This window comes from Alosa alosa, chromosome 18 (genome assembly GCF_017589495.1).
Source record: "Alosa alosa isolate M-15738 ecotype Scorff River chromosome 18, AALO_Geno_1.1, whole genome shotgun sequence".
NCBI classification, from domain to species: domain Eukaryota; kingdom Metazoa; phylum Chordata; class Actinopteri; order Clupeiformes; family Clupeidae; genus Alosa; species Alosa alosa.
The window spans coordinates 12359999-12384136 of NC_063206.1; the positions used below are offsets into that span (position 1 = coordinate 12359999).

Sequence of the window (24138 nt, forward strand, 5' to 3'; positions counted from 1 at the left end):
GCTTTGCAGAGCCATAGCACACTGGCTTACTGTCAGTACTCAGGAGTCCTTGCTTGGGATATTGAATTAAGGGGATGCTATGACCATCCAGCTCGTTTTCCAGGAGTTGGTGATGTCACATGGCCATTTGTGTATTGTGCGCCAAGGGCCCAGACTGGTAACCCAAGCCCCCCCAGCCTTAGTTGTACTCTCTTCAAAACTTCTGCTAAGTCTTCACGTTAAGGTACAAGCCTGGCTTCCAGTGCCATTTAGGTTCAATGCCGTCTGCTGAGCCAACCAACCTTGAATCCATCTATACCCACCTGCTCTTGCACCTAGTTCTCTTGTACTCTGTCTTTCCTCTACACCTCTGTGTACCGTGCTCTGATTTCCGCTCAGTGTCCTGTAATAAGCACAGATGGCTTGTATTGCCAGACCACCTACATGACCGACTGATGGGGAGTCCACAACCCAAAAATGATGAATCACCGTGGAGAGCTGAAAGAGAGCCTCTCAGATGGGGGATCTTCTCCAAGTACCAGACAAAGATTGTGGGTGGCAGGCTACGATGATGCGTCAACAACTGATTACTTGTAGGTAAAACCTTTTTTTTTTTTTTATTTAGTCTCTCAGCTTTCCTTACTTTTTTGTCAGTAAATCCTATAAATTCATCTTACTGCCTTTTTTAGTTTCATCTATCCAAATTAACTAGAAAATTCATGCACGGCACAACATTATATAGTGTTTAGGGATGTTATTAGAATAAATATACAATCAGTCACACACCTCCAAATCATAATTAAGTGAATCATCATATAGCACACCAGTATAAGAGAAGATGATGAAGAGCATTGGGTGGATATGGAATTGACTGTTCTTCTTGCAAAAATAGAAAAATAAGATACAGAAAATATTTGAAAGAATGTTGCTGCATAAGGTCCATTGTTAAACAGGTGGATTTGGAAAGACCAAAAACTTTCAATATCTAGAAAAGTGATACAGACGCAGGACAGTGATAAGAAATTCTTTGGAACAAAGCCATTGTTATGATACTGACAGACTATAGGTTATCAGTAACAAACTGATTTTGATGGTTTACAACTTGTTACCACTGTTTACATTTAACAGAGAGGACAGGAAAACAAAAGAAGAAATGGTTACCGTTTCAATGTTTCTCTAATACATTTTAACAGAAGATGGACAAAAGACAACTTGATTTTACACTTTTTATTTAAGACTTTTAAGACTCTTTTTAGCCTCAATGTTGCACAAATGTTTTAAGCCTACATGCCACAAGAAGGTAGGGATGGAGTCACAGGCATCGGACCATCAGGGTTAACCATTCATTCACGTCACCACAGCATTGCCCTCTCAATAAAATACTAAATTCTCACACAGAGATTGATGAAGTGAATGGAGGTGATCAGTCAGTCATGTTAGTTGAACTTAGAGCCAGTTATTTCAGGTGATAAGAACTACCTTAGCTACTGCAGACCAAGCAGGCTGGGGACCCGGGTCCAGAAGTGGAACCGAACCAGACGGCGTCATATTGGGCCTCTGAGCGGCTCTGGGGCTGGAGGGGAGCAGGAGGCAGAGGGACGTAGGGGATAGGGGGCTCTGGAGGATCCATCTGGACTGCACTGCTGCTGAGCATCTTGTTTTCTTCACCAGTCCACATGTTGCGGCTCTTATGTTGGTCTGGACTGAACGAAGCGTGACTTCGCTCTGCAGACCAAGAGGAGGGGGACAAATGGAACAAAATGCAATTTGTAATGGTATATGCAGAAGAGTGCTTACAAGGAACAGTATACATGTATGACAATGTATCAATGTATAAATTAATGTATAAAAATGGCTATTATTCCTTTACTGTTAAGGCAATATTTTTGTTCAACCCCTTGAATTCAAGCTGAAACTCTACTCTTCAAACATCATGATTGCTGGATTTCAGATCCATTCTGGTGGTGTACAGAGGCTAAATAACAAAACTTGTGTGACCGTGCAAATACTTATGGAACTAACTGTGTGGTACACACAAGGGACAAAAATGAGATCTGACACGTGAGAATAATTTCAGCACTACACTACATTACGATGTGATGTACCTGTGGGTCTTCTCAGAGCTACTATGTCGTCCACTTCCTTGGGAAGCACTCCTGAACTGAGCCTCAAGCTTGGAGTAGATTCCTCCTGCATACTAGAACAGCATCCCATACAAAAGTAATGAGACCCAAAAGATGCTATTGCATGCTATTCAATGACCACAACCACCACAGAAGCTTTCAAGTGCAACCCAGTTCAAGTCATATTACTTGTACATAACTTAAATACAAAATAAAAATGCTTAAAGGCAGTAAGTATATAGAAATGAACACAAAGATGACCATTTTGGGAGCTTAGTGTTTACCTCTTTCACATCCTTGGATTTGTTTTGTTCTACATCACCAAACCTCAGTTTCGTGAGATGTCCGATAATTTCCACCATCCTCCGTTGATCTGAGACACAGGTTGGAGAAAGCAAAGCAGGAGCAAATCAATGCAAAAGCTTACAGATACTGAAAATAGAAGACTCCACGTGACATGAATAAAGGATCTAATTTTGGCCAATCACATCACTGCCATAGCTGTCAGAGCTTCTTTTTTAAACTAAGCAAATAAATAAAGTCTACTAATAACTTTGTTCCAACACAGCTGCATGGATATTGCATTTAGACAAAAATAGGGCATCACAGTTATTTTAGCGTGTAGCACTTCAGACAAGGGTGGAGAGCACAGTGAAAGGCATACCGTCTTCTCTCTGAGCATCCTGGTTGAACCGCATGGATCGGGAGCTGTCCCATTTACTCTTTTGGATGCTTACACTGTAACCACATCAAATTTCAGTTCCAGGGAGCTAGCTTTTGTTGCATGATTAAATCTTAGTTATTTTAAAGTGAAGTATGATCAGAATGGAATGATTGAACAGATCACAAGCACAACATTTACTTGCGGAGTGAGACACTTGTGAACAAGATTCAGAGGGCGTTTGTTATGTATGCATTGCACCCCCAGGATTTGACAGAATGATCATAGTGCATGACTTATGCGTGTACTCACGTAAATGGAGTGGAATCTCGTGAGGCAGCCTGTTCGTAACAAAAACAAAGGAAATGGTCAGGGCTATATTTCGCTGGCCAACAGCGTACAGTACACACATTGGAAAGAGTGGGAGACAGGAGACACACCTTCTCTACACTCTTCTCTTTGCGCTGAAAGTTGGGTGAGGAGACCTGCCTCTTCAGTGGTTTGTTTGATTTCCTTGCTTTCTTTGCAGCTAGTCGGGATGAAAAATAAAAAATAAAAAAAACTTTAGTGACAATAATATTTTAACATAGCAATGTCTGCATTATAAAATATAAAAATGTAAGCAAAAGACTGATGCCATCTACTGGCCACTCATTGTAAAGGCAAATGACCTTGCTTCTTTGAAACCTCCTCTTCATCCCCAACCTCATCTTCAGTGACCTCTGACCCTGTGGTGTAGTCTTCATCCTCAGAGAGCAGAGACTGAGGACGCTGCAGGATGATACATTTATATCAAACACAGGACAGACACAACACACGGCAGAATCCACGCTACATTTATTTCTTTAATGCCATATTGGGGGGGGGGGGGAGAAATTCTTTTCACGAACCAACTGCAGATTCCAGTTTTTCAGCAATGAAAACTGTAAAAAAAAAAAAAAAAGTTTTAAACCAATCAACCATTAATATAGCATGTCAAGTGCGGTTGAGAGGAGTACTCACAGCAGTGAGTTCTCCTGTTCTAAGACAGGACAGGACACCTGGCTCCAAAAGGATGTCGCAGTCTGTTGCTTTCTCTTCCACTGGAGGTGACTCCACAGGACTACAGCACACACACACACACAGTTCTAAGTATGTGATAAATAAGGCAGCTATATGGATCATTTTATACTTTGATTATCTTACTCGGATGCAGTATCAAGGGAGGCATGTGTACATACGGATATCTGCTTATGTTAGGGAAATGGGGTTCATAAGTATGGATTTGGGGTAAATTTGTCCCTCACCTCTCAGGTTGTGGGGCAGGGGTCATACACACAGCATCCATGTGAAGCAGGAGGTCATCAAGCAGTCGCGTCTGTGCTGTACTCACCGGATGGCTGCTGCAGTCACCACCATCCGCGGCACCAACAACATGATCCCGCATCCTACAACCCTGAACACAACACAACCCACACTCACACGCATTGGCTGGTTGGCTCTCCACAGGCCCAGTAGCAGAATTAAACGTCAAACAAGGTCCGCATGAGTACACTCTCCTCCGACTACTTCTAGAAATAGCCTGACTGGCATGGAAGTTGGCATGGGGGCGTGCAGACATACCTTGGGCATGCATGTGGGGTCGAAGCGCAGCACTCTCTGGTTGCAGCAGGGGTAGATGCCCGTACCATGCCAGGCCTGCTCTGCCCCTATGCCTGCATACACCACCACCTCCGGGTGATATTTGCAGTGGGACAGCTCAGTGCATAAAAACGTCTGTTCAGAGAGATATAAGACACAGCTGCTTTGTCAACACAGTACAATACCAGGATACAAGGAAAAACATAACAAAAACAAAAATAATGTAGTACCGGTATTTATCTTTTTTGTATTTAGTTATGATAAGGACAATGTGTGGTCTTTATTCAGTTAAAAACTGCTGATAAAAAAATAACTGCAAGCATTCTTCTTTTTATGAAATAAATGCAAAACTTCGCTGAGTCATAAGGCACATAAATGCTAAACTTCGCTGAGTCATAAGGCACATAAAGCTGACAAATAAATTCTGACTTTGGTTAAAGATCATCAGATAAAACAGTGTAATTTATCGATTTATAATAACTTTATTTACTGGTAATAGCATCATGAAAAAAAAAACTTTCCACAAACCAGCTGCAGGCTGTAAACTGACTAAACCAACCAGTCTTGTGTACTTTGACAATATGCTCACCTGTTTACAACAAGAGCAGGTGAGGGAGTTGATGGTTCCCCAGATCCTCCAGTAGACCAGCACCCATGACTTAAGCTCCTCATACAAACCATTCAGGAAGTCATGGATCTCCCAGCCTTTGTGCCTGAAGACCACACGATCGATTGATAGATAGATCGATAGATAGATAGATAGATAGATAGAGATACTTTATTGATCCTGAAGAAAATTAAGGACCAAAACTTCACACCTAATTCTGCCTCTTCAAAGGACAATCATAGGCATAGACTCTGCCACAGCATTTGGTTTAACTGGAAAAACAGCAGGACAACAGGAACACACTTTTACTATGAAGACTTAAAAGGCTGCTGAGGGTCTTGTTCACCTGGTGTGAGTGTATATAATGTTGCCACGAGGGTCGATGTTGATTTTCCCTGGGACACAAGGGATTTTCCTCTCTGTGTCCTTGGTCAAAAGTTTGTGGCAGAGACCACATCTGGGAAGGGACACACAAAGTAGTAAAATAAAACTGAAGAGAGAACACGCATATCCCCATAACACTATTGTTTGGGTGCAAGTTAAAGTGAAATAGAGCAATGTGCCTTGAAAACATTACGCACATTCATTTATTAACTGGAGCTGTTTTGGAGTGCAAGTTGATTTTTTTTATTTATATATTATTTCATACATAGTAGTCAGGCTCCAGTAGTAGTAACAGTAGTAAGTGAAAGTGATGATTCAATCTAACTACCGGCGATGCTTGTCTGACCTGTACAGAGAGGCAGCACTTCCTGGTGAGTCGGAGTTCTCACGATCAGGTTCGAAGAGCCTCTCAATTTTCTTCTGAAATAATTTGCTTCAAGAGATATCATGCCCATTTATTGATAAGGATAATTTACAAAAAATATATATTCCCATAACATCAAAACCATGATATTGTTGGGAATGGAAAGGAAATTCAAAAGTTACCTTTTGAATTTGTCCTTTTTGTCCTTAATCTCATCTGCTTCGTTATGACTGAAGAGGTCAGCTATGCGTGCAGCCAGGTTGCTGTTGATGCAGTTCATATTGCAGGGTGTCGCTACAATGGCACTCATGTTTTTGTGACAGAACTGAATACAATCTTCAACCTAAGTCAGGAAAAGAAACAATTGTTGTAACTGTCTATAACACCTTCTTGTTGAAATACCAAGACAAACACCTTCTACATTAACATGCTGACACAGCACCATACCTCAATAATATAACTCACATTTATGGCCACCATGCATGCAGCATGCCATGAACACAAGATCACAATGGCTTCACATCACCACACTTACTAATGTATCCATCTTCAAGAATTCAGAGGAGATCAGGATTGAGATCACATTGCTGGGTTCTGTAACCAACAAACACCACAAAACCCACCACGTGACAGATGGCCAAAAGTAGAGCCCGCATGACACACACCACCACAAGCTCCTACACCAGAACAACACACAACACGGGTCACGACCCCACCCTGCACAGCACTACCAGACATGGATAAATAAACCAAGCACTGACAACCACCTAAAATGAGCACTGTTTATATGAACAGGAGAACCCCCCCCCACCCCAAACACACACACGCACACACACACACACACAGGCATTTGTGAGTGAAAAAAACCCCCCATAAGCTTGAGTTGAGTTTTACCGAGCTTGGGCCTCTCGTGGTGACTCTCGGTGTCGGCATTCCTCTTGACATAGTTCATGAGCCAGTCGAAAATCTGCACATCACAGTGCACTGAGATGTCCACCTCCTCCCAGCGCTGGGGGTCCACTGACAGGTACTCTGCGAAGTAGCGCATCTCACTGATCAGCAGATCCCGAGGGCACACAAAGTCCTGCTTCAGATTCTTAGCCTCATCGCACACGTGGATGACCATGTTATGGCTGTGAGGGGAGAATTAAACTCTTAGCACTGTAAACTTAGTACAAACAGGGACTCACCTTCAAACTATGACATTGCTATTAGCTGTTAGCATTAGTAGCTGATGTTCCTGACATGCCCCAGCTACAGCCAGCCAGCCTTACCTCTTCCCACTGTTCACCCTCTCTCCCTCTTCAGACTCCACATTGCTCTCGGTTTCAGCCGCTGATCCTCTCCCAGAGGGTAAAACCGTAAGGCCTGTGCACAAACCACAGAATCTTCCGGTAAAGCCAGGAATGGTGCTCAAGAGTCTTATATTTTGGACACACCATAAAGATGCCATCTCTTATTTCCCATGTGATTGCTGGCTAATGCTTCCCTGACACATCTTGTAAATGCCCACCTGAAACTGAGATGGTGCTCTGGTTGGCACGTGCGTCTCCTGTGTCTCCTGTCAGCTCCAGCAGAGACGACTTGATGTAGGAGGAGAGAGTGTCTGATGGTGAGCTCCCACCCACCGTCAGTGGGTTACACTGCTCATCCACAAGAGGGAAACTGCCAGTGTTTTTTAGCTCCTCGAACCTACGCGCACACTACACACAGGAGAAAATGAATATGGGAAACAAAGGGGATATATCTCATAACATTAACATGTCTGAATCCATTTAAATATTAAGTAAAACACATACTGTACTTTTATATGATCTCTTGGCACCACCCTCCATAAGAGGCTAGTGCACCGGATAAAGGTTGTTTTACTAAATTAGATAAATAAGGACTGTAGAAAAGGTAGTTGCAAGTGACTACTACTCCCTAACTAGTAATATGGCAAGATTTGGAAGTTGGAAGCTACATTTACCTCCTTCGGTGTAAAACCAGGGACCAGCTTAGCCACACTCTCCCAGTTAATGGGCTGTGGCATTCCCCAGAGAGAGCTGAGCACCATGTCCAGGACCAGTGTGTTGTTGTCATATGGGAAATTGTTGTTGACTGAGCACAGACGACTCATTCTGAGAGGGATACATATTTAAATGATTGTAACTGTGTAATAATACAAAAGGAGCAGAGCGTAGCCCTGCAGTGCAACGGACATAGTTTTGTAACACTGCCACTCTTCGACATTGTTAATCAGACGGTTTAAGCATAGCCTAGACCAGTTTTGCGAATCTAAATCAAACTCAAAACTGCTGCCATCATATCTTCAAAAGATAAATAAATGTGTGCTCATGGCTGAGTGAGCTATCTTGACTTACTTGCTTATTCTAGTGGATGTTTTATTGCAACAACGTCCCTCGTCTGTCGGATGCTGTCATCAGATAACCTTACTTCTTCGGTGCGCCGGTGGGGAGGCCAGCTTTTTTTCTAAAGTAACATGTAACAATTTGTAACAAATGCTAAGTTACGTCGCTCAGCGGAAGACAAAAACAACTTATAGTAAGAGCTTGTTGGCGTACCAACGTTAAGATAATATAGCTAGCTACTGAGAATCAGTAACGTTAATCGACAGCTACGTTGACAGCCCAAAATTAAGACCATCATAATACTATGTTGAAAAGTTAATTACAAACATGTCTTATTCTTTGAGTGGAAGCTTTCGTAGTTTCAATGAATGACTAGACACCCATGTGAGCATTCATTAACTAGCTAAGTTAGCAAACTACAAGTAGCGCCGCTGCTGTATGGTAACGTTACTATCAAAGAAGTCGGTTCTGAGCAAAAATCTAAATAGCTAGCTACTGCAGCAGCGGCCAACCTCCTCCCATCAAGAAAACTGACAAAGTGCCAAAATTGATGTACGGGTAAGAGACGCAATCATTGCCACTCTGAGAAAGGGGACAGCTTACTTGGACTGTGGAGAAAGCTTAGGCGGGCGTAGCATCATCTAGTTGTTCAATCTATCCTTTGCTCGTGCACTTCCGGTGCCGCAGTGCAGCAGGTGCAATGTGCGTCCTCGTTGCTTGGTGACAGCATGACCTCCACTACCATCCTCCTATCCTCTCCTGCTCCGACTTTATTTTCTTGAACAATCAGCCCTTGCTGACGTTACCTTCGTGCCAGTGATGATCTGTACATTTGCTTGTTATGGTCCGCTTTTGCAAAAGCGCTCTTCAAATGTTGACCTGAAGCTGGACGCATGCAAGGTCATGAAGTCATGAACTCACATATGGCTTAAGAGTGGCATTGCTTTTGTATACCTCCCTCCCTCCCTTTTGTATTACGTATACCTCCCATAAATGTAGTCTCAAACAAGCTTTTACAAAAGCTTCTACCAACTCACGATGCCACTATATGTTTTGGCAACACCACCATCTGCTGGTGAAAGTAAAACCTCACAAATTGCTTGTATTACCGCTAGATGGCCGTATTATACGAGTTAGTTAAACCCCATAACTTCATTGCAAGTCATCAGAGGCAGTTTTGCTTAATTCACAGATCACCCTTTCTTCTTCCTGGTTAACTTGGTTTGTTACAAAACCATTCGTTCATTAGGGTTTATCATCACTAGATTACAGATTTTAACAGTTTAGTTCAGAAAAAGTCATATAGGCCTACAGCTGCATGTGAACAGTAGGGCCTATACTCTTTTATATGGAGTTGGTGGGCTACACCACAGCATAGACAATGGATTATTTTAGGCTACTTGCTAAAAACCCATCATATTGTGATAGTTTTAAGAATAGTATGACTGTCACCAGATCTTTTGATGATGTCAAGCTAGGCTCATTGAAGTCAATTGAAGTATTTAGTGTTAAATATGGATTATGCTAGCAACCTGCTTTCAGGATGAAACTGGCAGCAGGACTCCTGACAGATGCCTGGTTATTTTTATTTAACATAGAGAAATCACTGGGGTCACATTCAGACAAGATAGATTATGGACATTTTTATTCCCAAAATATTGGCTAATATGTACATAATTAGATAGTTGTAAATGTATCAAGAAGAATTAACAGGCAAAAATGAAATAACTGCAGAAAAAAAGTGCATATTTTCAGGAAGGATTCAAAATGAAGGGATGTAAAAGCATAAAATGGTTTTACTCATACATCACACTCAAATGGGTTAGCAAGAAAAGCCATCAATCTAAACTGGTACACATAATGTGGTTCCACAGTACGCCCTTGAAATATCATAGAGTAGACCTACACAATATGAGGCTGTTGCAGTATTAACAACGGAATTCTTGGAACATTCCTTATTTATGACCAGGGGTACACGTTAATGATGTTTTCAACTATTTCATAACAAGCAAAAGAACATTAACATCTCCTTCCTTGCTTACTTGATCAACAAACCCGATAACTGAACATGTGTTATGAGGGCACATAATGATTTGACATGTTATGGCTTTGTTCTGACTAATTGTATGCTTCCACAATATCATGACCGCAATGTTAATCACAGCCGTATATAAAACGACAAACGCATAAAATAATTGTCATTGAATACACGTTTGTTTCTGTAGATAATGTTCACTGGGCAATAAAGCATGGTTGTGGGACTGTGTCATGTACCAGCATCAGTGAGGGGCCTAACTACGTTGCAGTGCAGCCACATACAGTTGGATTCTCCCACTCCCACTACTAGGACATGGACACGGGAACACAAGTCACCTGATCTGGCGACAGGGAATGAAGTGAAACCACACACAGGGCTTCCAATACATTCTATAGTGCATTCCGCACACTAAGCACACACAACCACACGTTCCTACAGCAGATCCATCTTTTCTGACATCATGACTACTGAGGCAGGGGCACACGGGGCCGGCGTTTCCCGGAATACTGACTCCAACATCTCTTCCGGGCAAGTTTGCGGCAGCACCGTGGTGGGGTTGGTGCCAGTGGCAGAGGCCAGACCTGGCTGGGGGGCCTGCTGTTGCTGCTGAGCCAGCCTCTCCAGCTCCGCATGCCTCCTACCCCTCCTCTTGCCAAGGACCTTCACGTAGTTGGCAGGGACCAGGCCTGTGATCTGGCCATCCAAGCTGGCCAGCAACCAGCCACGAATTCGAGGCTGTTGCTCTGCAGGTGTGGAAAAGAGGGAGAGGGGGTGGGGGCAGAGAAGGAAGACAAGATGGGAGCATATAAAACATAATATAAAAAAAAACACTGTTTCAGATGAAGGACATCCCTGAGGCCAGGTTCACATGCGCTGCGCTCGCCACTAGGTTGCTCTTGGTTGAGGTAATGTCCGAATTTTTTTTGTTGTGGTTGCTGCCAGGCTCAGTGTAAAAGACCTATAATTTACAGTGTGCTGCAGTCAAAGTTCAACATGGTTCAACTTTGACCGCGGCAAGCGCAAGAGCGGCAAAATGCAGGCCAGTTCTTGCGCACACAAGCCACTGACAATCATGGGTTTCATAGCGCAGCGCTGCCACTTGCGCGTACAATGTGAACCGCCCTTGAGGTTGACTGAGATTTGTTTGCTTTTCTAAGGTATGACAATCATTCTCGAGGGCAATGAAACAAAATGAGGTGACTGAGATTTACAAAAACACATGCTGCCACACACTGCCACCCTCGTCCTTACCTTTGGGTGCAAGGTTGAGCATGTCTCCAGTCTGAAAGGAGAGCTCCTCCTCAGAGGCAGCTGTGAAGTCAAACTCTGCTCGGGCCACAACATGGTCATCCTCTCCATTCGCCCAGTTGGTGGCTGGAATGAAATTTCTAAATTAAACATCTTGAGAGTGAACTGCTATGCTCTAATGTCCCTTATTTTTTTGCAGGTCCTGAACTTTTTGTCTGTGTGTACTTGTTTTCACTACACATGTAGGAGCTAACTATTTCTATTTTTAAATAAAACAGTGTCCTATTCTGTCAGAAAAAAATGTTACAGCAACAATAAAACATGGTCAAGCTGCATGGATGTGAAACAATTATTTTCATACAACATCACTCCAAAAGGTTTGCACCTGTTTCCTCTGCCCCCTCGGCAGACCGTAGAAGCCTCCAGATCAGGTAAGGGCCTCCAAGGACCACTGCAAAGAACAGGAAGATGGGCCACGACTTCACTGAGTCGCCCCGAGGTTCACTCCTTGCTCCACCTGATGAAAGGGCAATAGTAGATGTGGCCTCACTGTCGGCCCAAAGATCCTCCACCTCTGCGTCGCGTCGTAGTCCTAGAAGCCTCTGTAGTCGACGGTACAAGTAGCGCAACGTGCGCACCAGCGCAAAGGCTGACAGTACTTTGGCAAAGTGTGCTCGCAGTCGGGAAAAGTGGTTGGCTACATCCAGTACAGCACGGAAACTGTTGTATACAGCTGAAAAGGTGGCGTCCATCATCATACTCACAGATGAGAAGGCGTGGACTATACTCTCGATCGACTGAAAGGCCCCGCGGCTACTCTCCTCCGCCTGTTGGACGAAGCGGCTAGGCTGTGTCTCCTCCATGCCAAAGCGACTGTAACCCAGAGCACCTCCACTCATTCCATACCCTCCATAGCCGTATGGACTGTAGCCACCATACATGGAGGTACCATAGTGGCCGTAAGATGATGGATAGGAGCCGAAAGTTGGGCGGTAGGACTGCTGGACAGGTCTTGGCGGCAACGGAGGTGCGACCCGTGTCAGACCAGGGGGGACTGAAGTGGACGGACCTATCGGCGTAGGTGACCCATGTCCAAAGTCTGTGGAACTAGAGTAGAGGTGTAACATTATGGTAACTTGAACATCAGTGTGCGCAGGCTATTACATAATGTTATTGCGAACAGTTAAAATCACAAATTAGTTTTTGTCGCAGTCAACACCACTTGTGCTGAACAATGATTATCTGACCAGAACGTAATACTAATTAGTACTACTAATATATATATATATATATATATATATATATATATATATATATATATATTATAGTCAAAAGGATTGCATGTACAACACGAAAAACAGAAAAAATATCTTAGGATCCCATCTAGGGAGTGTGGCTAATCACCTGATGTTACAATTCAAAACTGCAAATAGTTCTTGAAATTGAAAAATAATAGGCCTTTCATAAGGTCATTAAATAGACACGTACACTAGCATAGACCTAGTTGAGCAGCTACAATTGCCGTCAATGCAAGTAAACAAAACAGGCCGCTAGGAATTGTTACTACAGCTAGCTAGCTTCCAAGCTAACTTACTATTGAGTGCCGCTAAGTAGTCACGTTGGGTATTTTCTAGGAAGTGAATTGATACTTACCGATAGTGCAGAGGTGCATTAACTGCTCCAGGAATCCGTCTCTCCCAAGGTTTAGGAGGAGGCTGTGACATCGTTCGAAATGGTTGTGAAAAATAATCTAATTATCAAGAACCCTGATCCTCCGAAGCTTCTTCTTCTTCTTTTTTTCTTTGGCGGTTGGCAAACAGCTTTTAGGTGCATTACCGCCACCTTCTGAATAGGAGTGTGGGTCTGAATACTACATCCCTCTAAATTCTATGGAATAAACCTGTTGTTTTCAAATATTGAAAACACATCTAAAACAGTGTTCCCCTAAATTCTATGGAATAAACCTGTTGTTTTCTTGAAAAAAACACATCTAAAACTGTTATGTCCAGTATATCTGTTATGTCCAGACTTATTTTTTCTTGTGCTAGCTGCTCTATAAGTGTCTGTCGTTCCTGTTGGAATTTAGGACACTGTGCTATGACATGTTCTGCGGTTTCTTGAATGCCACACTCACAGTAACCATCAGCATGCTTTCTCATTAGAACTAGTGTGCTGTTCAACCCTGTATGCCCATACCTCATTCTTGACACAATATCCTCCTGTTTGTTTCTGCTGGTACTCCTACTCCATCCTACATTCTTTTGAATTGAATACAGATGCCTGCCTGTAACTTCATTATCCCATAAATATTGCCATATTTCCTTATTCTTAGCTTTAATCATGTTTTTAATTTCAGCTTTGCTATATTGTACCTGAATACCTATACTGTTTTGTTTTGTTGCCTGTTTAGCATACTTGTCTGCCACTTCATTCCCCACTACTCCTACATGGGCTGGAACCCACCCCAGAAGGATGCTGACTCCTGAATTGGTTAACCTATTTACCAAATGCACTATCTCATATATATTATCCTGCCTGGATTCAGAATGTACATTCCTTATACTTAATAAAGCTGAACTTGAGTCAGACCATATTGCTACACTTTTAGATCTATACTCCTCCACCCATAATAACGCCAACCATATTGCAATTAATTCAGCTGTATATACAGCAAGATCATCACTCCTCCGAAGCTTGCTAGCCAGCTAACGTTACTACAGCCAGAACCAAACTGGATACCTTCCGCATAACTGAAGCGAATGGTGTCCAGGAGAAACCAATCGATTAGAGATTAGATCATCGTGACATTTTAAAGTGTTGATTAGTTCAGTCTGATGCATCATGCATTGTGCGATCAAGGCTTGACAGGGAGTCATGATGAACTGTTATTGAATCATCATCATACGGTGTTTTCCCCCTTTTCATCCATAATGTCAATGCCTATCCTTCTAATATCACAGTATGTTGGATTAAAATGTAAATTGAACAACTTAAGCAAATGGTTATAAAATGTCTATGCGTGCTAGTAGACTGGATATTCTTGTCCAGTGTGTTCAAGTGTAGGCTACTAGACTGACAATTTGCGCAAATTGCTTTATTGACTTGAGTAGCCTATTGTCACTGAACTATGGACCAAGAATGTGCATGCCGAGACCTTTTTATTTTCTATTTTTTATAAGGACAGCAAGTTCATTATTTTGGGTTGCTATTATGGTGGTTGGCAGCTCATTGTCTGCAGCAGCCCTGTATCTTTAGAAAAAAATGTAGCACTCGCTCAAATTGATAACACTCATTGATAATAATAGCCTGGGTGGCGCTACCCAGGCTATGATAATAAGCTAATTTCATTCATTGTTGACATGGTCCATGGAGGCTCAGACGGCCGTCCCGGGACCTGATGAACATGCCGCTAAAGAGCACAAACGAGTGCGAAAGTTGCAGCCGTGAAGACAGTGAAAGTGCAGGCAGCCACGGGAGTGATAGGTCGTATAAAATGAACGTTGCAAAAAGCTACAACGACACAATCATTATGTTTTCTTAATGACCGACAGTTTAGTTTATAAATAAAAAAATATTTTGCCATAAAGTAGGCTAGGCCTATAGCGTTAAAAGTGTTCGTAGAAAGACCTGATTTACACACTCAATAGCAATAGGACGCAATAGGATATTTGTTTTCAAGTAGCAGGGAATTCAAGCCAAACCGTTGCAACTCTGCCATCAATCCTTATGTTAAGCCCACCAAACGACTCTATACACGATTTCAATGCCTGATTAAGTTTCGATTTCTGGAGCTCACAAGCCAACCGAGAGTTGACCAGCCCTGGCAGCAAATGTAATTGCTAGGGGCGCGTCTAGATTTCTAGGCTAGCACTTCTGTTGATTTATTTGCAGTGGACAGGGTGTTCCCTGTTGTAGAGAGCCACTATCTTACACAGCAATCAACATTTTCAGACCGTAAAAACGGTCAGTGTGTGTGCAGTACCTCAGTTTTGATGGATCTGTACTTTACCCGAGTATCATTTTTGGGGAGTACTCATGACTTTACTCAAGTACATTTGAGAGGCAAATATTGTACTCTTTACTCCACTACATTTCTATCCATAACTGTGAGTACCCGTTACTAAAAAAGGAAAAAAGAAAAATCTCGGAAAGCCTCTGTTGCAGAGAGGGTTAAAGCGGAGCTAGTAATCAAGGATCTTTGTCTGTTGTTTCCCTCTCAAACGTGATTGGATTGTGCAGGCGCCACTGATTGGGACAGCCTATCAGCAATCACCTTCAGCTTTCCGCCAAAGTCATTTAGATAAGAGACGAAACCATGGACGAAACAATGGATGAAGAGCAGCAGGTCCATCCCCAGAATATGCCAACCTGTGGCCCCACCTCGCCAGACTACTTCAATTTTCTGAACAAGTTAATGGTTAGGGCACATAAGCACTGTGGCAGTTACTGCAATATTTAGAAAATGTAGGCTACTCTTGTACTCTTGATACTCAAGTACTTCACAAGCATTTCTACTTAAGTAGACATCTAACTATTGTACTTTTACTTGTACTTGAATAAAATTTAGCAAAGGGTAACACTCAGTGGTTAAAGTATTAGTAAAAGTTAACATGAACTTGACACTATTATCAGTCACACACACACTGGAAACCACAGAAGGCAAGTGAACATGCACATAACAACACTAAAACATGACTTTTATCTCAACCATAAACAGTCCCATGAGCCTTTGTGCTAACTAGCTCAACTAGAATGATGTCTCCCCCCTCTGGTCGCAACAATATTTTTAGAGAAAATAATTGTCAATCGGTCACATTTGACCGCGCAACAGGACGGTTAAAATAGGCCTATCCGTATAGTCTATAGGCTAGGCCTAAGCTACTACTGTTGTGCAGGGTCAGATGTTGGTACCACCACCTTTAGGCCTGTCTTTAAAACATTAACAAGGATGTCCGATAAGTAGGCTATCATAGAATAACATTCCCGCTAGAAAAGTATGTTATGGCCAAAATCCAAACATCTGGATATAGCCTAGGCCTACAAGTTCAACCAAAATGTTAGAGAGATAGGCCTAACCCAAAACCACCAAAAAAACCCTGACTTCTAACGATATGGGCTGTGGCATGCAAGCGCCTCATTGATCATTCTTAAGCACACTATGTGGATATTTGATTTAGTTTATGGAGTTTTCAAAAACAGTTTCCAAAAAACAGTGGAGTTTTTTATATTGATATACTTATACTACTTTTTCTGCTGTAAGTGCATGTTGTGTGTGATGTCTGTATACTGAGACCTTGCATTTCCCCTTGGGGATCAATAAAGTATCTATCTATCTATCTATCTACCATCCATCCAACGAATGGTGGCGCATAAAACAGTCAGCAGAGGGTGCCCGTGCACTGACGAGACCCTGAAATGCCAAGCAGCCTGGTCTATGTCGAAATGGTTCGGTTATTAGCGGTTTTCCCTGCGCTGCAGACCAAAAGTCTGAAAACTGAGAGAATCCCCTCTCAGTTAAAAAAGAGGTGACAGTCATTGAGTAGCCTAGCTAGGCTGCGACTTGGGTGGGTCTGCCTAATACAAAGTGAAAGTGGTTGAATGCGGGCCAGGTTTGTGACGTTAGCTGTGGTTTGTGTTGTTACTGCTGTTCTCACACTCCGTAGACCCTATACCGATGCGCACTCTTTGAGGAAGGTGTTTAGTGATGTCACTCTTGTGTGGGAGAGATTTGGGATACACGGGAGTCAAGGTTCTAAAGTGTATAGCCTATATCACGTCACTGTTATGAGTGGGCGAGTGAAAACCGCTTTCTCGAGCGCAATACTTATATTGACCTTTACGCTTTACACCCCTTCCCCATCACATACTCCCACTGCTCACCCACACATGTTCACTCACTGCTTGACCACCATTGCATCAGTACCTGTGCATAGGCAAGTGTAGGCCAGTAAAAAACCCAAAAACAAAACAAGAAATAGTGTAAAGTAGCCATACTGATCAGAATCACATTAATTACAGTACCCTCCACATCTATTGACGCCCCTGGTAAATAATAAAGAAGGATATACAATCACTTTTGACAATTTATCTGAAATTCACAATGAAAAGATTTAGGGGGGAAAATCAAATCTTCAAGGGAAGCAAAATTTATTCTGAGAATATAAGGATCATGTTAAAACACACGCCACAATTGCCACCCCTGTTGCACAATTGGCCAACCCATTTCAATCACTGTAATGCCTCCCCTTTCCAATAAAATATAGCATAAGTTAAATGATAAGAGACAATCGAGGTTCTTGTTTTTTTTAGACTGGGTGATCCCAAGATGCTAAAGTTATATGTTATCTGTGTCTCCAACACAGATACTTTTTGCCATATTACCATCCTTGTAACTGTGCGTAGGGGCAAGGTGGGTCCTTTTCCAGGCAAGTTTGTAATAGTTCAATTTGATTGGAACTTTTTTAACCATTATCTTAATGGCAATTAAGGGCATTTTTGGGTAGTGCCCGTTTGTTCAATAATAATTTCCTTTATTTAGCAGCGAAGCTGCGAAATCATAACCTAACTCTCGCCAGATGAATTTCGTTCCGCCGAGCGAAATTCATCTGGCAAGAGTCAGGTTAGCAAAATCACCCATTGTGTTTGTACCTTTTCTTATTATTATTCTGCTCTGGAAGTCTATGGCAGCCCATAGAACCGTCTAGTAAAAAGTTGTGAAATGTGGCACATTGATTTGGGAAATTCCCATAATTAATTTCACCCAAGTTTTATGTCTGTACCACAGGCACTCTAGCGCCACCAATGGGTCAATGTTTTCTAACCACATGAGCAATCCCCTTACGAAAAAGTAGTATAGGAATCTTATAGTATTTGGGACAAAATATTATAGTAATCTTATAGGAATAATTGGGACATACTGTAAAAGTACTACTAATAACTATAATATCCTGTAACCGCTATAGTTTTTCTATAGTAGTCTTATAGTACCTATAGTATGTCCAAATACTATAGGCCTAGTATTCCTATAAGATAACTGTAATATTTAGTCCCAAAATACTATAGTAGGCTACTTTTTCTGTCATACGTGACAGAAAACAACTTGAGTAGGCTAACCTCTGCCATTGTCAGGCTATCAAAGCCATAGTTCTCATTACCGGAGAAGTCTTGCAGCACACATCCTCTGCTTCTTTAGGCATTCTGGTACAATTCCAGCAAAATATAGCTAGGTAGGCGTGTTTGCATTTAGATCTATATATATATTGGGCTATGACCAAGTGGTCTTTCAATGATAGTATCATGGAATTCAAACTATAACTATCTAGCTATTCCGATAGCATTAGCAGGCTAGGTCAGTGGCTGAACTGCATTTAGGGTGCTTACCTGTGTTGTGAAGTAAAATATCTACTAGGAAGATTGCAAACACTTTTGACTTGTGTAAAGAAATAGGTCTTTATTTTAAAACGTTTCCAACTGTTTATTACTTGAAAGCAAGATGACGATTGTCACAAACGTTTACCTCTTTTAGGAGAAATTTTAAGCTGACAGGCAATTGTTACCATTCTATTAAACCAACGTTCACCGACAAACGATCAGGAAGCGGTTCTTCTTCCTACTCGAATATTAGGATCAAACACATGAAGTTGTATCTCGAAGACATTTTGTGCAACAGTTTTGACTCGAAGTTTTAGCCAGGTTTTAGCACTGTAAAGTTGAATATGGAGCATAGCACAGGCAGAATCGGATGAGGATGCACTGGAGGAAGCGTCACAGTACTGTTAGCCAATCAGAGGTGAATTCATTAGCATGTCATTAATATTCATGACTAGAGGCGAAATCCAGTCGTTCCTCCCCGCCCACCTTCCCCACCAAACTAGAACAGCATGAAACAGACGCAGGACAGCATTTTTTTCACCAAAACCGGCTCACAGGGCATTCATCAATACTACAGACCACTGCAAAATTAATGAAAAAACGATGAGATGAGACCTTTAACCTTTGAACAGCACCCCATCATGACTCAATTTCCGCCATGTTGGACCTTCCACCATATTAGATTAGATAAAAAACACTAAAAGTTTTCACAAAGTTTGTCCAATTTTCATGACAATCAGTTTGTCCGATTTTCAGACCAGGCCTTACAAATGCATTAATTTTTGGACCCATATTCAAAACTGGTTGCCTGTAACAACCAATCAAAATTGATGGTGAAGCTGCTAAACAGGAAGTGAACTGATATCTCAGCAAGACTTTCACGTATCAAAACCTAATTCGGTACATGGGCTCAGGACCCATTTAGGAGGAGGCTCAATAAATCTGGTGACTTTTGACCATAGGGGGCACTTTAATCACAGGAAGTAGGCTCATACCTCGGCAATGCTTTCACGTATCAGAACCAAACTTTGTTCATAGACTCAGGACCACATCCTGTGGACGCACAATAAATTTAGTGACCTTTGACCACTAGGGGCACTATAATTATCAACACTTTCACCTTTCGAAACCAAACTTGGTATGAGGACTTGGGACCAAATCCTGAGGATGCACAAAACATATGTTGACTTGTGATCACTGTGAGTTAGGGAAATGAGCTCATATCTCAGCAAGGCTTTCACATATAGAAACCAAATTAGGTATGTGTATGTGTATGGGTAGGTGTGTGTGTGTGTGTGTGTGTGTGTGGTAAATAACAAGGTGAAAAGAAAAATCCTGATGAAGTGTGAGGTTGATGAGATTAGGTATGAGGAAAAGTATGATATTCAGTATACTGATGGCTTGCATATAATTAAGTTGTATATCAATGGAAAAAGCTTTGATCACATTAATTTTGTGTAAGAGATTTTCAACGTGTGCCAATAATTATGGCATGTGTGTAAAAATATAATATAATATATAGAGTTGTGCTCATAAGTTTATATACCCTGTAGATACACATGCTAAAGTTGACTAAAAAGAGGAATAAAAAGTCATCTTTTGGAAATTGATCTTAATGCCCAGATTGATCTTAATGCCCTTAATGCCCTTAAAATCCAACCTTTAAGGACACCAATTTTCGTTGTGAATGAATAATATCATAAATAAATAAATGTTTTTCCTCAAAAAACAGGGATCTTAAGTATACATACCCCTATGTTAAATTCCCATAGAGGCAGGCATATTTTTATTTTTAAAGGCCAGTTATTTAATGGATCCAGAATATGAATCCTGATAAAGTTCCCTTGGCGTTTGGAATTAAAATAGCCCCACATCATCACATACCCTTCACCATACCTATTGACATGGTTTTTATTTCAGTTAGCCTCATAGCTGGTTTGATTTTTCATTAAGAGATGATGATCTTATGGAAAGTACCCCATGCCAATCGTGAGATGTGGTAAAGGGTATGTGATGATGTGGGGCTATTTTAATTCCAAAGGCCAAGTGAACTTTATCAGGATGCATTAAGGCATTAAGATCAATTTCCAAAAGATGAATTTTTATTCCTCTTTTTAGTCCTATTTTTAATGGATGCCAATAAATGTGGAGGGTGCTGTAGTTAGACCAGTTGCATTTAGTAATAGGATATTTAGAACAAAAAGAAAAAGAATAGGAATTACTATCCGACATTATGCTTTAAGCAAATTGTGTCTCATGATTTGTTTGATTTATGGTGGGTTTGTTGCTCTAGTTTATGACTGTTTGTCTGCCATGAGATGAGTCTCCCTTTTTTGGTTTGTTAAGTGATGTCATTCAGTGAGTGATGTCAGTGTCAGTCAGCAATTACGTTTAAGCATTCAAAATATGCATAAGGTACTTTTTTCCAAGCACAGGTTCCTCTTGGCTGGCTTACGTGACTGATGGTACACTGCTTTAGGGTTACGCTCTGTTATCAATAATTTGTCTGGCCTCTCCTCACGTAGACTGATAAGCATTTGACAGCTTTGTTTAGATGTGATGTAATGGTTTCAAGAAAAGAAAAACAAACCAACGGAACTTAAGCAATGTATTCATACCGTGTTTTTATACATATGCAGCATATCAGCTAGGATGACTAAATATTCCAGAAAAAAAAAAAAAAAAAAAAAAAAAGAAGTCCGCACACTAGAGCTCCATTATTGTTTTTCCTTTTTATTCACCACACAGTCCGGCACCTACTTTTTTAACATTTAGATGTGCGCACCTTTTTCTACATTATTAAATATTCCAGAACTCTGGCCTATTTGTCACACAGGTATGGTCCTGGATATGGAGTGGACATTGAGAAGATGCAGGCATGTATTGTTCGCAGTTGAATTTACAGGTTGTGGGGATTTTCCCTGTGTGCTGAAAGATGAGTTTGATATGGCATGTGGAAACATTTCAGTCAAACTCAGAGCAAATGTCTGTAATTAAATGGTGCTTTGAAAACTCTCAGGAGACTCTAAGCACACAGAGTTCCTTCCATTCTCTCTGTGTGAGTTCTTCTCATAGAGGAATAGTCAATGTGCATGACTTGTTAAGTCATCTCAAGGACAGTCAGTAGGCATATTCCGGCATAATTCTTACTACCATTTCACTTGGAGGTTCTCAAAACCATGTAGAACCAACCATATAGAATGCAAATAGAAGTAATAGAAAAAATACTTCCTGTTTTCTTTCTCCCGAGGTAATGTACACATGTGTTGGCTCTCCGCTTTTCAGGTAAAGGCTGCTGTCTGTTATTGCTTCACCTGAATGAGTGAGTTTTAAACCTGCTTGTCCACCCCCCGTGAGGTAAGCCACGCCACCCCGTGAGGCCATGCTGTGTGACGGGGCTCATGAGGGAGGGGCCTTACTGGAACTGAGGCTCGACCGGCTCCGTCACCCTCCTGCATTTGGCAGGGAGCCAGGGCAGAACCTGCGCGCCTCTTAAGTGTCAATGTGAAAGGACCGTGGTCCGGCAGCCCTGCCCACGATCAGATTTCAATTACCACAAGTATGTCACCTGTGTGCTTTTCCTTTTTCAAATGCCCTGGCGGGGAGCCAGGGCAGAAAAGCTGTGTTCATAAAGAGAGCACACCAATGTCTTTGGTTCACATGTGTAAACATTCGAAGAGGGAAACATGTAAAAACTGGAGACTGCTAGGCCTATATTAGGACATACTTTTCATTGCAGGCTAGATGACAAAGCAGAGAAAATGGTGACATGACTTAACACTTTTCTCAGATGGGTCATCTTACTCCCACCCATAATGGGAATCATTTGATAATTAATCATTTTCACGGATTAGGCAACGGATAGGGAGCATTATTTAGTTCTTGGAGGTATGTATTTAAAATCAATAGACTGTTGAGAATCTGACTGTCTATTCCTTGACTGCCCTTGTGGACCTGTGCCCAAGACACATCATGTTGCTGTGTTACAGTAGATGTGAGGAATGTGGTTTGTAATGCTACCGATAGACAGGAAGTCAATTTTTTTCTGCTTTTCTTCTTTGGTCATGATAAAAAAAACTTCTTGCGCGTCCTGTATTCTCTGGTATTGACGTTTCCTAGGAAAGAATAAAGCGTGTAATTCAGACAAATAGTAAAAAAAAGTACCTCAAGGTGAGGAAACATTAAATTCTATGTCAAATGATTGATCAGGCTGGGAAAAAAGCACCAGCTTTTTCTTCATCGTCTGCATTTTTATGAAATTGTATTGTGTCAACCAAACCATATAGAAAGTACTAGAGAACATCAAGAAATATTTTAAAAAAAATCAAGAAGGCAGCAAACTGTCTTTCTAGTTTTTTTTTCTGGCTTGGTAAAACACATTTCTTTAAAGCATTTTCAGTCCTGATTGTATAAGAATAACTGGATTTGATTGGCTAAATGTCTCTAAACCCATCTGTTCATGTCATATACTGAATCAAGCATGGGAGAAAACAATCCATAAAGATTATTTTAATTTGGTGCTTAATGCAACTACTGTGAACAACACCCAATTCTTCCAAAATGTGTGCAAATCCAGTGTGCCCTCAGTGTCAGCAACAAACTCACTGGAACCTCTGGAACCTCCTGGTTTACATCCTGCTTTCTTTTTGTAAGAAGAAATAGCAATGTGTCCTTTACCTGTTTGCCTTTGTGAGATTATGTTGTTGATGACAGCTGACACCTGACACCTGTCAGATAGAGGATGTTGATCACTGTCTATGGATGATCTCATCTTCACTGGTTCAGTCTTTCTGTGGTTCATTTTGTAGAGCTTGGTAGTGACCACATAGTCATCGGTTATATCCAGCGAGCAGAAGTAAGTAGCCTATACAGTGTGAACTGTGCTATTGGCTGAATAAAGGTATTTGTTTGTTATATGAATAAATATGATATTTAAGGGCCTGTAAAGTGCAAGTAGAAACTCTTTTCATATTTTCATATCATAAACTCTGATGCACGGTCCTATCCTGTAGACACATACAATGTATTAAGTTTGATGTCATGATAACTGCCAAATGAAATCAAGCACTTTGAGTAACTGACACTTTTCAAAAACTTTACAGGAACATTCCCTCTAAAATATCAGTCTCTCTCTTGTTCCTCCTCTTGAGCTACTTCCTGGTTGTCAGCCATTGTGAGGCATCAGGGAGCATGTCACAGGGATTAGGCTATGCCAAACACTTTATCTATGGGTCTTAACAATGGGATGATGCACGCTAACATGGCTTTTAGTGTATTACAGTAGCAGTGAAGTAGCAATAGACGGCTCTTCCCAGTGCATGTTGAACAGGACCTTAAAAGAGATATTAACCAAGCTTATGCTCTGGGTTTTTCTACAATTTCACAAGTGGCC

The 24138-nt window shown here is 41.5% G+C and overlaps 2 protein-coding genes across 2 annotated transcripts; both read right to left on the reverse strand.

The window, feature by feature from the left end:
• Positions 1-1191: 1191 nt before the first annotated feature.
• On the reverse strand, positions 1192-9003 carry sanbr (SANT and BTB domain regulator of CSR). The gene is made up of 22 exons (XM_048269092.1): positions 8693-9003; positions 8102-8210; positions 7708-7858; positions 7252-7441; positions 7013-7106; positions 6633-6871; positions 6274-6332; positions 5921-6081; positions 5721-5807; positions 5337-5447; positions 4973-5096; positions 4366-4518; positions 4050-4198; positions 3766-3865; positions 3654-3686; positions 3435-3534; positions 3204-3292; positions 3076-3104; positions 2767-2840; positions 2387-2475; positions 2085-2176; positions 1192-1704 (listed from the first exon to the last, which is right to left on the reverse strand). The coding sequence occupies exons 3-22, from the start codon at positions 7855-7857 to the stop codon at positions 1668-1670; spliced, it is 2160 nt and encodes a 719-aa protein (XP_048125049.1). The 5' UTR covers position 7858; positions 8102-8210; positions 8693-9003; the 3' UTR covers positions 1192-1667.
• Positions 9004-9717: 714 nt separating this feature from the next.
• Positions 9718-13171, reverse strand: pex13 (peroxisomal biogenesis factor 13). The gene is made up of 4 exons (XM_048269766.1): positions 13029-13171; positions 11761-12482; positions 11379-11501; positions 9718-10870 (listed from the first exon to the last, which is right to left on the reverse strand). The coding sequence occupies exons 1-4, from the start codon at positions 13097-13099 to the stop codon at positions 10560-10562; spliced, it is 1227 nt and encodes a 408-aa protein (XP_048125723.1). The 5' UTR covers positions 13100-13171; the 3' UTR covers positions 9718-10559.
• Positions 13172-24138: the final 10967 nt, after the last annotated feature.

What these genes read in the sequence shown, in the direction of transcription:
- sanbr (XM_048269092.1), bottom strand. Translation starts at nt 7,857, where the DNA reads ATGAGTCGTCTGTGCTCAGTCAACAACAATTTCCCATATGACAACAAC. An exon ending in AGGGTGAACAGTGGGAAGAG is followed by an intron (nt 6,872 to 7,012) that starts GTAAGGCTGGCT and finishes CTCCCCTCACAG; the next exon opens with CCATAACATGGTCATCCACG. An exon ending in TCTTGAAGATGGATACATTA is followed by an intron (nt 6,082 to 6,273) that starts GTAAGTGTGGTG and finishes TTCCTGACTTAG; the next exon opens with GTTGAAGATTGTATTCAGTT.
- pex13 (XM_048269766.1), bottom strand. Translation starts at nt 13,099, where the DNA reads ATGTCACAGCCTCCTCCTAAACCTTGGGAGAGACGGATTCCTGGAGCA. An exon ending in AATGCACCTCTGCACTATCG is followed by an intron (nt 12,483 to 13,028) that starts GTAAGTATCAAT and finishes CCTCTACTCTAG; the next exon opens with TTCCACAGACTTTGGACATG. An exon ending in CGAGGGGGCAGAGGAAACAG is followed by an intron (nt 11,502 to 11,760) that starts GTGCAAACCTTT and finishes ATTTCATTCCAG; the next exon opens with CCACCAACTGGGCGAATGGA.